This window comes from Squalius cephalus (genome assembly GCF_949319135.1).
Source record: "Squalius cephalus genome assembly, chromosome: 8".
NCBI lineage: Eukaryota > Metazoa > Chordata > Actinopteri > Cypriniformes > Leuciscidae > Squalius > Squalius cephalus.
In genome coordinates, this window is record NC_137129.1 from 2,889,845 (window position 1) to 2,904,267 (window position 14,423).

Below are 14,423 nucleotides of genomic sequence, written 5' to 3' on the forward strand. Positions count from 1 at the left end.
ATATACCAGCTTTATTGACTCAGTTATGAAATATATAACTACTTAATAGAATAATAACTGTTTTATATAGTATATTAATTATTTACTTAATTTAACATTCAAAGAAAACTAACATTTATGTGTACGTTTTGGTGAGGGTTGCCATTGCCAAGTAACTTCGGGTTGCCAAGTAACAATTTATCCACACTAATAAATATACCAGCTTGACTCAGTTATGAAATTTTAATAACTTTTATGGCATAGTAACTGTTTTTATAGTAGCCTATATTATACATTATCGGTAGACAATCGTCTTCATCATTATAACCAGTGCTATTAATAAAAACTGCTATGTCAGTGATTCGCGAGAACACTTGGCAACCCGAGAGTCTCTTTGAATCAATGGTCGCGCGGGAAGGACTAGATGCAGTAAACAGAGAATCTCGAGGAGTTATATATAAACATAACTAAAATACGACTTTCTACACCTTATCAATAATTACCTGTTTGTTATGAGATTGTCAGCGCATTATATGCTCCACATATAGCCCGCGTCTGAGTATTAGAGATTTGTAAACACAGAATGAAATCCACCAAGAGCACTAAAGCGAAAGCGGCTAAAGAAGAAGAGTGTGGGATATGGCTCGACACAAAAGAGTTAAAGGAGAAGAAACAACAGGTAACACAATTAAATACATGCTATTATACCAGATTTACTTTATTACAGTTGTATTTGAAGTGTATTCCTTTGTCTCCTTCAGCTGACCCGGCCGATGATCTCCAGACTGACACTGAGCTTCACTCAGACTAAACTCCACATGCCCGTCACGAGACAGAGCATTATATCATCCTTCTTCACACACACACACACAGGTGAGACACATCACACAACTCTTCATACTCTATTATTATATATATATATATATATATATATATATATATATATATATATTGGTATCGTTAACTATATAAATAACCCTGGTGTGAGTGTGTGTTCACTGTTCAATAATTTGTGTGTACTAGTACAGCTGTACAGTTTGTTTGTGTGTTCAATTTGTGTGAGTGAGTGTTCAGTTTGTGTAAGTGTGTGTGTGTGTGTGTTCAGTTTGTGTGTGTGTACAGTTTGTTTGTATGTTCAATTTGTGTGTGTGTAGTGTACAGTTTGTTTGTATGTTCAATTTGTGTGCGTGAGTGAGTGTTCAGTTTGTGTAATTGTAAGGGTGTGGTGTGTGTTCAGTTTGTGTGTGAGTGTAAGGGTGTGTGTTCAGTTTGTGTGTGTATGTGTTCAGTTTGTGTGTGAGTGTGTATTTGTTCAGTGTGTGTGTGTGTGTGTGTGTGTGTGTGCGTGCGTGCGTGCGTGTACAGTTTGTTTGTGTGTTTAATTTGTGTGTGTGTGAGTGAGTGTTCAGTTTATGTGTGAATGTAAGGGTGTGTGTGTTCAGTTTGTGTGTGAGTGTGTATGTGTTCAGTGTGTGTGTGTGTGCGTGTACAGTTTGTTTGTGTGTTCAGTTTGTGTAAGTGTAAGGGTGTGTGTTCAGTTTGTGTGTGTGTGTGTGTGTGTGTGTACACCAGGGTTATTATAGTTAACTGAAACTTTTTAGTTAAAAAAAACACATTTTTGTTGCATGAAATAAAATAATAATAACTATAAATAAATAAATGAATTTCAGCTGCTGTTTTCATTTAGTTTAACCTGCTGTACTAAAACAACTAAAAGTAAACACAAAAATGAATAAAAAAAATATATTTAAAAAAAAACAAGCAACAAAATTACTAAAAACTATAATAGTATCTCAATGATCCTAGAATAGCACTAACACACACACACACACACACACACATCTTTAATGTGATGATATACAGTTTAAGCTGAACTATGGTGTTTCTGTGCTCAGACCCGAACCGAAGTACGACACACTCCGGGACGACACACTCCGGGAACAAACGCAAACATGGCATGACCTCGGACTCGACCTGTCAATCATCTGAGCTGGACCTGCAGACCCGGGACGGAGATTGTGACGGACCGTCAGACAGGGACCAGAAAGAGCGGCGCTTCCTCCATTTAATACGCGGAGGAGAGTCGGAGAACCAGGAACCTCCTGGAAAGAGGAGACATGTGGCCCGTTATATACAAGAATACGACCAAACTGTGTTAAAGACACAACAACATCACAATAGAGAAGAGAACCCAGATAACATGGTTCATCATGGAGGTCATAAAGCCACAGTTAAGGGGCGTGTCTTAACCTCTCGACCTGTCAATCAAGCCCACAGGAGAACTGAAGCGACGCCCATCAGACGCTCGGGAAAGGAGAATCTCCGGCCGGGATCTCCTCTCCAGGATCCTGCTTTTACACGACAGGTCGTGTCCAGTCCAGCCAAGGGCAGGCTGAAGGAGAAACACACACTTCTCTCCCCTGAGGAGTGTGTGAGCGCAGGAGAAACTCTTGCTTCGCTGTTCACTCAGGACTCTGAGGGTTTGTGTGTGATCGCTCACCGGGACCGGCACTCGCTGGAGGAGCGCGGGAGTTACGGTGTGTGTGCTTCAGGACAAGAGGAGGAGGAGGAGGAGGAGGAGGAGGAGGAGGAGGAGGAGGAGGTGCTTTTCACTCAGGACTCAGAGGGAAACATGGTCATCAAGCACTGAACACGTGTGTGTGTGTGTGTGTGTGTGTGTGTGTGTGTGTGTGTGTGTGTGTGTGTGTGCTTCAGGAAAAGAGGAGGAGGAGGTGCTTTTCACTCAGGACTCAGAGGGAAACATGGTCATCAAGCATTAAACACGTGTGTGTGTGTGTGTGTGTGTGTGTGTGTGTGTGTGTGTGTGTGTGTGGTCATCAAACATTGAACGCATGAGAATAACCACAAAAACACTGTTTTACTGAGTTTAAATGCTTGGATGGATTTTTAATATTTAATATTTTTTTCCAGATATCGTTTATTTCATATAATAAAATTGTGTTGTTGTTGTTGTTTTTTTGGTATTGTTAACTCTGGTGTGCGTGTGTTCAGTGTGTGTGTGTGTGTTCAGTTTGTGTGAGTAAAGAGTGTGTGTGTCTGTTCAGATTGTGTGAGTAAAGAGTGTGTGTGTGTGTCTGTGTTCAGATTGTGTGTGCGAGTCACACTTTAGATGACTTGCTAAAATAAAATAGTAAAAAAAATATTATTACTATTATTTAGAAGCTCTTGGTTTTTAAGTGATACAGTGTAAAACATAAACAATGAATTAAAATGCAAATAAAGCCCAAAATGATGTAATGTTGTGTAATGACTCGTGTCTGCCAGCAGAGGGCAGAGTGTGTGTGTAATGACTCGTGTCCCCCAGCAGAGGGCAGATTGTGTGTGTAATGACTCGTGTCTGCCATCAGAGGGCAGAGTGTGTGTGTAATGACTCGTGTCCCCCACAGAGTGTGTGTGTAATGACTCGTGTCCGCCAGCAGAGGGCAGAGTGTGTGTGTAATGACTCGTGTCTGCCAGCAGAGGGCAGAGTGTGTGTGTAATGACTCGTGTCTGCCAGCAGAGGGCAGAGTGTGTGTGTAATGACTCGTGTCCGCCAGCAGAGGGCAGAGTGTGTGTGTAATGACTCGTGTCTGCCAGCAGAGGGCAGAGTGTGTGTGTAATGACTCGTGTCTGCCAGCAGAGGGCAGAGTGTGTGTGTAATGACTCGTGTCTGCCAGCAGAGGGCAGAGTGTGTGTGTAATGACTCGTGTCTGCCAGCAGAGGGCAGAGTGTGTGTGTAATGACTCGTGTCTGCCAGCAGAGGGCAGAGTGTGTGTGTAATGACTCGTGTCCGCCAGCAGAGGGCAGAGTGTGTGTGTAATGACTCGTGTCCGCCAGCAGAGGGCAGAGTGTGTGTGTAATGACTCGTGTCTGCCAGCAGAGGGCAGTGTGTGTGTGTAATGACTCGTGTCTGCCAGCAGAGGGCAGAGTGTGTGTACTGTCTCTGATGAATCATGAACGCTGTGCTTATAGAATCCGACTATATCTTTGAATGGTGTGTGTCACATTAATAAACATAAGCTCTATCACTTTAAGTTAGTTTATGTTTTGTATTTCCTCAGATTTCCAGAATACTTCACATTCTGTTCTTGTTTGCTCATTAATGTCAGGAAAAGAATCTAAAGAGCAAATGCTGACAAATCCACTCTTTTTTTCATGAATTCATAATTAATGCCACATTTGATGCGAAGGTTAGATTTGTTTACGTGTAAAAACCCATTTATACTGTGCGAGGAAAAATATGAAGAAATAAAAATTAAACAATTGTCTTTTATAGTGTCCTTTTTTTCACAAAACTTTTATTTTGCCATACTGATAAAACTAGTCCAGTCAATACAATAAAATAATCAGAATTTTATTAAAAATCATGATTTCTGATCATTCTTTAGAAAGCAGAATGAAACGGTGATATCATGTGAGCAAATTATTATGCTAAACATTCATAAGTCATTTTTAAATCAAGTCTTAAAACATTTGATTTCAGGATTGCTTGAATAATTTTGCATTTTATTTAGTTGTTTATTTACTCAGCGTTACATTATTTTTTTTCTCTACTTTGTGTTTTAATTCACTGTAAAAAGTGAATAGTTGGATCAACTTAAAAAAAATACTTTAATTGGTAACACCTAAAGAAATTAAGTTTTCTCAACTTAAATTATCACATTTTATCGTGAAAAACGTGATAATTTAAGTTGAGAAAACTTAATTTCTTTAGGTGTTACCAATTGAAGTAATTTTTTTAAGTTGATCCAACTATTCACTTTTTACAGTGTATATTGTTGTGCTTGCTTTGAGAATGCAATTTTAAAGCCACTATACAAAATAATTATTTTATTATTATTATTAATATCTGCACAGTTTGCTTTAAAAACATAGACCCATTTTTAAAACATTTGCTCCAGAACAACTAAATGCTATAAAGTTTATATCAAGGAGACGATAAACATGCCAAAAACATGCAAATAACAGGTTCATGATTACTTTATTTGATTGAATTCATGTGAAAATACTTATAAAGTACAGTGTGATTTAGTACAGTGTTCACGTTCTACTGTGTTTATGCATCATTTATAAATGTGCATTAATGTTTAGTTAAATGAGGACTGTTTACTGACGAGTAAATGTAACACAGTTCCCTCTTAAGGACTGAAGAATGCTACATATTAACACATGTTGGCATACATTCAAAGAGTGCAAGACCTTCCTGATGAAGAACAAACATTTAAAGCATGTACATGTACAAGCAGATGTAAAAGTGAGACCAACAAACAATTTAGGACAAATGATCAGCCGCATTTACTTAACGAGATCTATTATGTGCTTCTAAAGTGTTTTCAGGCTCTACTAGAACATGTTTTCCTGCTTGAATGTTGATTATTTTCCTCATATTCTCCATTGTTGCGGCTCCTCTCTTCCCAGTCTGTCAGTAACGCTCTGTTTACTTCCTGTCTCTATGAAGCCCCTCCTTCTGAAAAGCACACTGTGCTCTGATTGGTCGGCTGGATCAGTGTGTTGTGATTGGTCGAGTGCTTCAAGTGTGTTTGGGAAATGCCCCGCCCCTTACCATAACCGCCAGTTTAACACACTACTAACTAACTCAACCAGGCCCCGCCCCTTTATTCTGCGCATAAATTATTATAATGAGGAATATTGTGACGTGTTTGATTCTCAAACGGCAACATTACACACTACAGAAAGATTTAATAGGTCCGTCTTGGGTGTTATAGCGCAGCACATTCATTTCTGACGTACAGGAGTCAGTTTCAGATGATGGTCTGAGATTATGATCAAATTAAGCAATGTTATTTTGAACTATATTAAAATAATATAAAACCTTATATAAAAATACCCCCGAAGGCACTCGTTCGTGTGCAGAACAGAGGCCAGCATCACACTAGATTTGACAGTAAAAGATCCATTTAACTCTTGATTTCACACAGTCTGCGTCCAAACCCTGAAGATGCACTTCATCTCGCCAAATAAACATGTTTCATGCAGAAGAAAAGTGTTATGAACTGAAACTGAAGGATAAACTGAAGGAAATGCCAAATGTGACGCGCAAAACACAAAGGAGTGGTTTCCCTATAAAGATGAGTTGTAGCTCAATATACTTTATATATCTAATTATCTATATATATATATGTATATCTATCTATATCTATCTATCTATCTATATATATATATATATTAGGGCTGTCAAACGATTAATCGCATCCAAAATAAAAGTTTGTTTTTACATAATATATGTGTGTGTACGGTGTATAATTATTTTCTATATATAAATACACACACATGCATGTATATATTTAAGAAATATTTGCATGTATATACTGTAAATTATATATAATTTATATTATATATAAATATTTTATATATAAATAACCCATTTTTCTTAAATATATATGCATGTGTGTGTATTTATATATAGAAAATAATTATACTCCGTACACACACATATATTATGTAAAAACAAACTTTTATTTTGGATGCGATTAATCGCGATTAATCGTTTGACAGCCCTAATATATATATATATATATATATATATATTAATATTACAACATGGAACCAAAATGTATTAAACATGAGAATTTATGACATCAACTCAAAGTACTATTATATCATTTCAAAGACAAAAATAAAATAAAACATTAATAAATTGATTACATTTTCAAAAATTAAATGTAAACAATACATTGCCTTGGACAAAAGAATGATCCAAAATTACTTTAAAGTGTTATTTTAGTGTCATTCGGATACTATTATAGTTTTTACAAATATTTTGATTATTTTTGTAATGTTTTATTTTTTCATTTGATTTTTTTTATTTTTTTTTTTTAAGTTTTAGTAATTTTTCTGTGTTTTTCTTTTTTGTCTATATCAGTGATCTCAAACTCAATTCCTGGAGGGCCACAGCTCTGCACAGTTTTGCTCCAACCCTAATCAAACACACCTGATCCAGCTAATCAAGTCTTCAGGATTACTAGAAACTTCCTTGCAGGTGTGAGTTGGAGCTGGTTGGAGCTAAACTGTGCAGAGCTGTGGCCCTCCAGGAATTGAGTATAGTTGTATTATTTATTTCAGTTTTAATTTGAGTTATTTTAGTAGGCCTACATAAAGTTAAACTAAATGAAAATAAGAAATCTTGCCTTGGCAACTGGCTGAAAAAATAAATAAAAATAATAATACTAATAATAATAATAATATTTTATATATATATTTATTTATTTTTTCAGCCATGTATATGTATGTATTTTTGAAAAATATTTTATTTTATTTCAGCTAACCTAAAATGTTTTTTAGTTTTAGTTTTGCTTTCGTACTTTGAGTCGTTGACTGAAAAATTCCCATATTCACACATAATGGTGCCATGCAGTGCAATCATTTATATAATACATAATGTGTACAAATTATAAATCAATTTTTAATCATCTATTTGTAGTAATAATCTGTTTTTATTGCTGCTAAATTTAAGGAGAAAAATATCTAACACTAATTTATTTAAATGTTTCATGGTTGGTGCGGAAATGGAATTTTTTTGCTCATATTTTGCTCTTAATTTGACTTTTTTTTTTACCCTAAAACTACAACTCACACGACCACAGTGTATGAATTCTTACGTTTGAGTTCACATAGTGATACAGTGAAAGTGCATGAAGGATTCTGGGTAATAGGAACGAGATGAGGAGAGAATCAGCCAGCGATCTTCGTGGGCTCTGTCACCAGACCGGACCCGTCCCACACCGTCTTAAACTGCTCCGGGACTGGAAACTCCCTCTGTTGACAACATGAGGAGATATCAGTCAGATAATGCATGAACAATAACTTCAATAATCACATTTAATGCTGATGAGAGTTTTTTCCCCTCGTGTTTAAATGTAAAGCAGGTCAAATCTCTGCAATGAAACATAATGGCAATATTCATCATTAAAGTTATTTATTAAAGAGGACCTATTATACTTTTTAAAACTTTCTTTAGTGTGTAATGTTGCTGTTTGAGGATGATCTTCTCTATATCAGTGTCAGTGTTTCTGAACTCCTGAAACGCCTCCATTGTAGTCTTGAGTTTCTTCCGGGAACGAACACGTCACAATATTCCTCATTATAATAATTCATGCGCAGAATAAAGGGGCGGGGCCTGGTTGAGTAGTTAGTAGTGTGTTAAACTGGCGGTTATGATAAGGGGCGGGACATTTCCCAAACACACTCAGAGCGCTCGACCAATCACAACACACTGATCCAGCCGACCAATCAGAGCACAGTGTGCTTTTCAGAAGGAAGGGCTTCATAGAGACAGGAAGTAAACAGAGCGTTACTGACAGACTGGGAAGAGAGGAGCCGCAACAATGGAGAATATGAGGAGAATAATCAACATTCAAGCAGGGAAACCTGTTCTAGGAGAGCCTGAAAGGGCATGAAGGACCTCTTTACAAGTGTAAGATATTTCCAGTGTAAATACACTCACGTAATCGTCTTCTCCCTCGGGAACCAGGATGTTCATCTCGGAGCTCTTGGCACTGACTATCTCACAGTCCAGAGAATCCCGGCTCAAGTACACATGGCAGCCCTCAGTCTTGTTAATGGAAATTAAAGGAACTTTTCCCATCACCTGAGAGACAAACACACAAGTTATATTACGTTTTGTTCATTTGGTGACTAAATATATATAAGGTGATTCAATAGAGAAGCTCATTTTATATACAATTGTGTTCTACAATAACAAGCTATATAAGTCTGACTGCATAAGTTTGGGGTCGGTTGTTTTCTGCATTTATTTTATAAAAAATACAATAAAAATTGTGAGGTATTATCATTAAATATGTGAATATATAGTAAAGTGTAATTTATTCCTGTGATCAAAGCTGAATTTTCAGCATCATTACTCCAGTCTTCAGAGTCACATGATCCTTCAGAAATCACTATAATATGATGATTTGATGATCAAGAAACATTTATGATTATTATCAGTGTTGAAAAGTTTAATATTTTTGTGGAAACTGTGGAGGGAAAAACAGCATTTATTTAAAATAGAAAATAAATGTAACACTATAAATGCCTCTACTGTCCCTTCTGATCAATTTAATGCATCTTTGCTAAACAAAAAACTAAAAAATCTATTTATAACCAAACTTTTGAATGGTGGTGTGTGTGGATGATGAATTTGACAGTATTATAATCCTTAGCAACTCATGCTATTAAAGCACATAAAATTGAAATTTGATGTATGATGGTGTAATGTATGTCTGTGAACGTCTCTTCAAAATCAGCACGCAAACCACAGCTCTATTTAACAATCATAGTTGTGTTGACAAGGACATTTGTTTATATGTATATTTTTATCTAGCAGATTCTTAAGTGACAATATGTGCATGACTTATGTGATCCTGGATCACGTCACCAGTCTCGAGTCGCACGGGTTTATCTGTGGCAATATCCAACAATACATTATATGGGTCAAAATTATCGATTTTTCTTTTATGCCAAAAATCATGAGGATATTAAGTAAAGATCATGTTCCATGAAGATATTTAGTAAATTTCCTGCTGTAAATATATAAAACATGTATTTCTGTGAGTGAATGCAGCACAATCGCCAACATAAATGCACAACTTTAAAGGAGATTTTCTCAATGTTTCGATTTCTTTGCTCCCTCAGATTCCAGATTTTCAATAGTTGTATCGTTGTATTGTCCTATCCTAACAAACCACACATCAATGGAAAGATTATTTATTCAGCTTTCAGATGATGTATAAATCTCAATTTAAAAAAATTGACCCATGTGACTGGTTTAGTGGTCCAGGGTCACGTCTCTGATGGAGTGTTTCATTTGTTCCAGGTGTAGAAAGGACATTTAGTCCTTCACCATGAGAAGAGGGACATGAGGATTTCCAATGTCACAATATTCGTCTTCTGGCTCCCAATGAAGCAAAAGCAATAATATCAGCATGGCGCTTGTTGACAAGGACATTCGCAGTTATGGCCATAATTCATGCACGTACATTATTTGACAATATCACAGATCAGATCTGTAACTTATGTTCACGTTTCCATCTAACCTGAAGCTGAACGTCTGTGGAGTTGATGATCTCGACGATGCCCACCGCACTGTCGAACACGAGCCCGAGCTTCTTGCAGTTATCTGCGGACACACACACACACACACACACACACACACACACACACACACACACGAGTGGATGATAACGTTATGAATGAGAGCAGCTGGTGTTTGATGAGATCCTCTTACCCACTATGATGGAGTTGACTTTTCCTCTGATCTGGAGTGTGGAGCGGTTACAGCTGAAGACATACACCACCTGTCTGAGCTCGGTGTCCTCTATCAGCAGGTCATGTGACTGATCCTGGTGCTCCTATAGGCCGCACACACACACACACAAACACACACACACACACACACACACACACACACACACACACACACACACACACACTCTAGTGATGATACAGCTATAGGATACGACAGCCCAGATTACACGTGTTACCATATTATAAACATTTCTACATTCATACAAGCCACTTTTTGGGAGATAATCATAATTTTTTTGATGAATATGAATATAATGAATATCTTTCACTTTCAAGTGTGTCCTATGCCACTGAGAATCATATTGAGAATCATAGAACATGTTAAGCTCTTCTAAATATCTTTCTATTGAGAAAATGGTATAGTAATAATAATAATTATTATTATTATTATTATCATCATCATTATGCAATCTTCTAAATATACAATATACTATAACATAATAATATATAATAATAGCAGTAATAATAACCACTATGCTAACTATAAAATAATAATAATTATTATTAACTCATAATTATTTATAATTAATTAATATATAATTTAACAATATAATATAATTAGAATAATACTAGTATTAATAATTACTACAATAACAATTATAGATAGCATAGTGGTTATTATTATTAATACAACTACTATTATTATATATTATGCTATATTATACTATACTGTATATTTAGAAGAATACATTATAAAATAATAATAACCACTATGCTAACTATAATTATTATTATTAATGTAAGAATTATTATTATTCTAATGTATTCTTCTCAACTGTAATATAATATAACATAATAATATATAAAAATAGTAGTAATAATAATAATAATAATAATAACCATGGTAACTATAATAATAATACAATCTATTATTATTATTATTAATGTTATAATAATAATAATAATAACCATGGTAACTATAATAATAATACAATTTATTATTATTATTATTAATGTTATAATAATAATAATAATAATAACATATTAATGTGTATTCAAATATAATATAATATAATATAATATAATATAATATAATATTTACATTTACATTTATTCATTTAGCTGACGCTTTTATCCAAAGCGACTTACAATTGCTATATATGTCAGAGGTCGCACGCCTCTGGAGCAACTAGGGGTTAAGTGTCTTGCTCAGGGACACATTGGTGTCTCACAGTGGATTCGAACCCCGGTCTCTCACACCAAAGGCATGTGTCTTATCCATTGCGCCACACCACATATAATATAATATAATATAATATAATATAATATAATATAATATAATATAATATAATATAATATAATATAATATAATATAATATATCTCTTATTTTGTTTGTAAATTGCTAGTTTGCATTTTAATTTCAAAGATAATGCCTAAATGGCTTTGTATAATAATAATAATAAAATGTCAAGTGCATTGCATTGTGGTATAGATTCTCTTTTGCACATGTATTGCAGTGTTTTAGCAGTGACTGTCGCAGGAGAGCGTGTGTATTAATGTGACGTGGAGAGGAGAGGAGAGCACACACACCACCCTCCACTTCTTCCCCTCCAGCTCCAGCACTGGGGAATGTCTCCGCTCCTGACTCCTGGCCGGAGACTCCCGGTGGATCCTCTCTCCCGGACAGCGCAGGCTGGCGTTCTTATGCGTCTTCTGCTCGTCAGACACATGCTTTAAACCTGGAGGAAGAACACACACACACACAGACACACCACCTGACGTGAGGTTTGCTGGCGGGACAGTGTGTCTGAGACTGGTGGAGGTCTCCGGCCCACCTTTAGTGATGTCCTGGCCCTGGTTGAGCTGTGCGAACAGAGCCGAGTGTTGAGCTGTGCTGTCGCTGGCTTTATTATCCATGAACACTGGAGGAGGAGGAGGAGGAGGAGGAGGAGCGTTGAACTGTGAGGAAGGGGCTACAGGACCCTGTTGAGAACATCCAAGTTAGTCCCCTACATATACAGTATATATACACTTTATTATTATACTGTTTAACAACATGGCTGAATATCTTATGACGGTACAGCAACTAAATTGTAACTGCGTGTGTTGGTAAGTTCCTTGCAATGGCCATTTTACTCCAGAAGGCGGAGTATGAGGCAACGGATTGAGTCTGTAGTGTTGCTGGCCTGAATGAATGGTTATATATATATATATATATATATATATATATATATATATATATATATATATATATACTACTGGTCAAAAGTTTTATTTGATAAAAAAAAAAGAAAAAAAAAAAAAAAGAAACAGTATTATTGTGAAATATTATGACAATTTAAAATTACTGTTTTCTATTTTAATATATTTTAAAATGTAATTTATTCCTGTGATCAAAGCTGAATTTTCAGCATCATTACTCCAGTCTTCAGTGTCACATGATCCTTCAGAAATCACTCTAATATGAGGATTTGATGCTCAAGAAACATTTATGATTATTATCAGTGTTGAAAACAGTTCAGTTTCAAAATTCTCTGATGAATAGAAAGTTCAAAAGAACAGCATTTATTTAAAATATAATATTTTCTAACATTATAAATGTCTTTACTGTAACTTTTGATCAGTTTAACTCATCCTTGATGAATAAAAGTATTGATTTATTTTATTTCTTTCCCACAAAAATAAAATTAAAATTCTTACTGACCCCAAACTTTTAAACGGTAGTGTTTAATGTTACAAAAGCTTTTTATTTCAGATAAATGCTGTTCTTCTGAACTTTCTATTCATCATAGCGTCATGAAATAAAAATGTAAAAAACTGTTTTCAACACTGATAATAATCATAAATGTTTCTTGATCATCAAATCATCATATTAGAGTGATTTCTGAAGGATCATGTGACACTGAAGACTGGAGTAATGATGCTGAAAATTCAGCTTTGATCACAGGAATAAATTACACTTTACTATATATTCACATAGACAACAGATGATTTACATTGGAATAATATTTCACAATTTTACTGTTTTTGTTTGTATTTTTAATCAAATAAATGCAACTTTGGTGAGCAGAAGAGACTTATTTTAAAAACATTAAAAATCTTACCAATCTAAAACTTTTGACCAGTAGTGTGTATATATATATATATATATATATATATATATATATATATATATATATATATATATATATATATATTTTTTTTTTTTTACACACACCAAAATATTTTTCCATTAGCACTGATGTCATACAGTAATAAAGATATATATACCTCTGACTGCTACTCTCTCTATGCATATTATAAAATATTAAATATCACAATAAATATCAGTCAAAAATAGGCTGTAAGATGTCTCTCGCTAACTGAATCCTGTTGATCCTCGATGAGTGTTTCCATGACGGTCCTGATTTTCATATCAGTCCATGTGTTTCTGACACAACTGGGATAATCTTATTTAACAAAAAAGGACAATTAGCGCGGGCCGTGTGTGTGTTGTGTGACCCTGACGACACACTTACGCCTGTTCCACATCGTCAGCACAGCTGCCATTGACAGTTGCACACGGTTAAGCCATTTAAACAACTGTTGCACACTCATCTTTTGCTGTCTTGTGCAAACACACAGACTTATAATCCCAATACTTGTGCTGATGTTCGGCGTAGGTTGGGCAGCTCGACCTCTGACCCCAAAGGTCAATGCCTTGTGAAGAGGTGGAAAGGCAAAGGTACTTAAACAAACTGTTAGAGGAAGTGGAAAAGCGAGACAATACAGTGATGCAGGAGTTTGATGTGTGAGGATATTTACTGAAGTCAAAGGAGAGGTATAGTGTGGAGTACATGAGAAGAGAGGTTGAGTTACGAGGAGTGTGTGTGAGAGCAGGTGTGTAAGCCAGACACACACTAGGCTTTTGTTGGGGGCATTTCTATGGTAAACCCCCCATGCAAAAAGACCCAGATGACCACCTGTCCGCAGCACACAGTCCACACACACACACACACACACACACACACAGAGAGCGGGAGGGACAGCTGACACACACACAGTCAGTGACGGCTCTCAGGTTTCTGTCTGACACACACACTATTTCAGACAAGTTTTGACATCCCCAAAAGTTCCAGAACTACTTAATATAACTGTGTACACTATAATGTTTTTTAAATAAGACTATTAGAGTACA

At 35.7% G+C, this 14,423-nt stretch overlaps 2 protein-coding genes across 4 annotated transcripts in view; one reads left to right on the forward strand and one right to left on the reverse strand.

Moving 5' to 3' along the window:
* Positions 1 to 355: 355 nt before the first annotated feature.
* Positions 356 to 3,225, forward strand: aunip (aurora kinase A and ninein interacting protein). The gene is made up of 3 exons (XM_079878168.1): positions 356 to 658; positions 741 to 852; positions 1,875 to 3,225. The coding sequence occupies exons 1-3, from the start codon at positions 563 to 565 to the stop codon at positions 2,627 to 2,629; spliced, it is 963 nt and encodes a 320-aa protein (XP_079734294.1). The 5' UTR covers positions 356 to 562; the 3' UTR covers positions 2,630 to 3,225.
* A 3,816-nt stretch (positions 3,226 to 7,041) lies between these two features.
* cap2 (cyclase associated actin cytoskeleton regulatory protein 2) overlaps positions 7,042 to 14,423 on the reverse strand; it is a 43,047-nt gene continuing 35,665 nt past the window's right edge. For all 3 annotated transcript variants that reach the window (XM_079878155.1, XM_079878156.1, XM_079878157.1), the window contains 6 exons: positions 12,082 to 12,229; positions 11,837 to 11,985; positions 10,226 to 10,349; positions 10,035 to 10,117; positions 8,444 to 8,587; positions 7,042 to 7,755 (listed from right to left, as the gene is read on the reverse strand). In XM_079878155.1, the coding sequence (XP_079734281.1) occupies positions 7,672 to 7,755; positions 8,444 to 8,587; positions 10,035 to 10,117; positions 10,226 to 10,349; positions 11,837 to 11,985; positions 12,082 to 12,229 (732 nt within the window). In that variant the 3' untranslated portion in view covers positions 7,042 to 7,671. The remainder of the gene's footprint in view (positions 7,756 to 8,443; positions 8,588 to 10,034; positions 10,118 to 10,225; positions 10,350 to 11,836; positions 11,986 to 12,081; positions 12,230 to 14,423) is intronic.

What these genes read in the sequence shown, in the direction of transcription:
- aunip (XM_079878168.1), top strand. Translation starts at nt 563, where the DNA reads ATGAAATCCACCAAGAGCACTAAAGCGAAAGCGGCTAAAGAAGAAGAG. An exon ending in TAAAGGAGAAGAAACAACAG is followed by an intron (nt 659 to 740) that starts GTAACACAATTA and finishes TGTCTCCTTCAG; the next exon opens with CTGACCCGGCCGATGATCTC. An exon ending in CTTCACACACACACACACAG is followed by an intron (nt 853 to 1,874) that starts GTGAGACACATC and finishes TTCTGTGCTCAG; the next exon opens with ACCCGAACCGAAGTACGACA.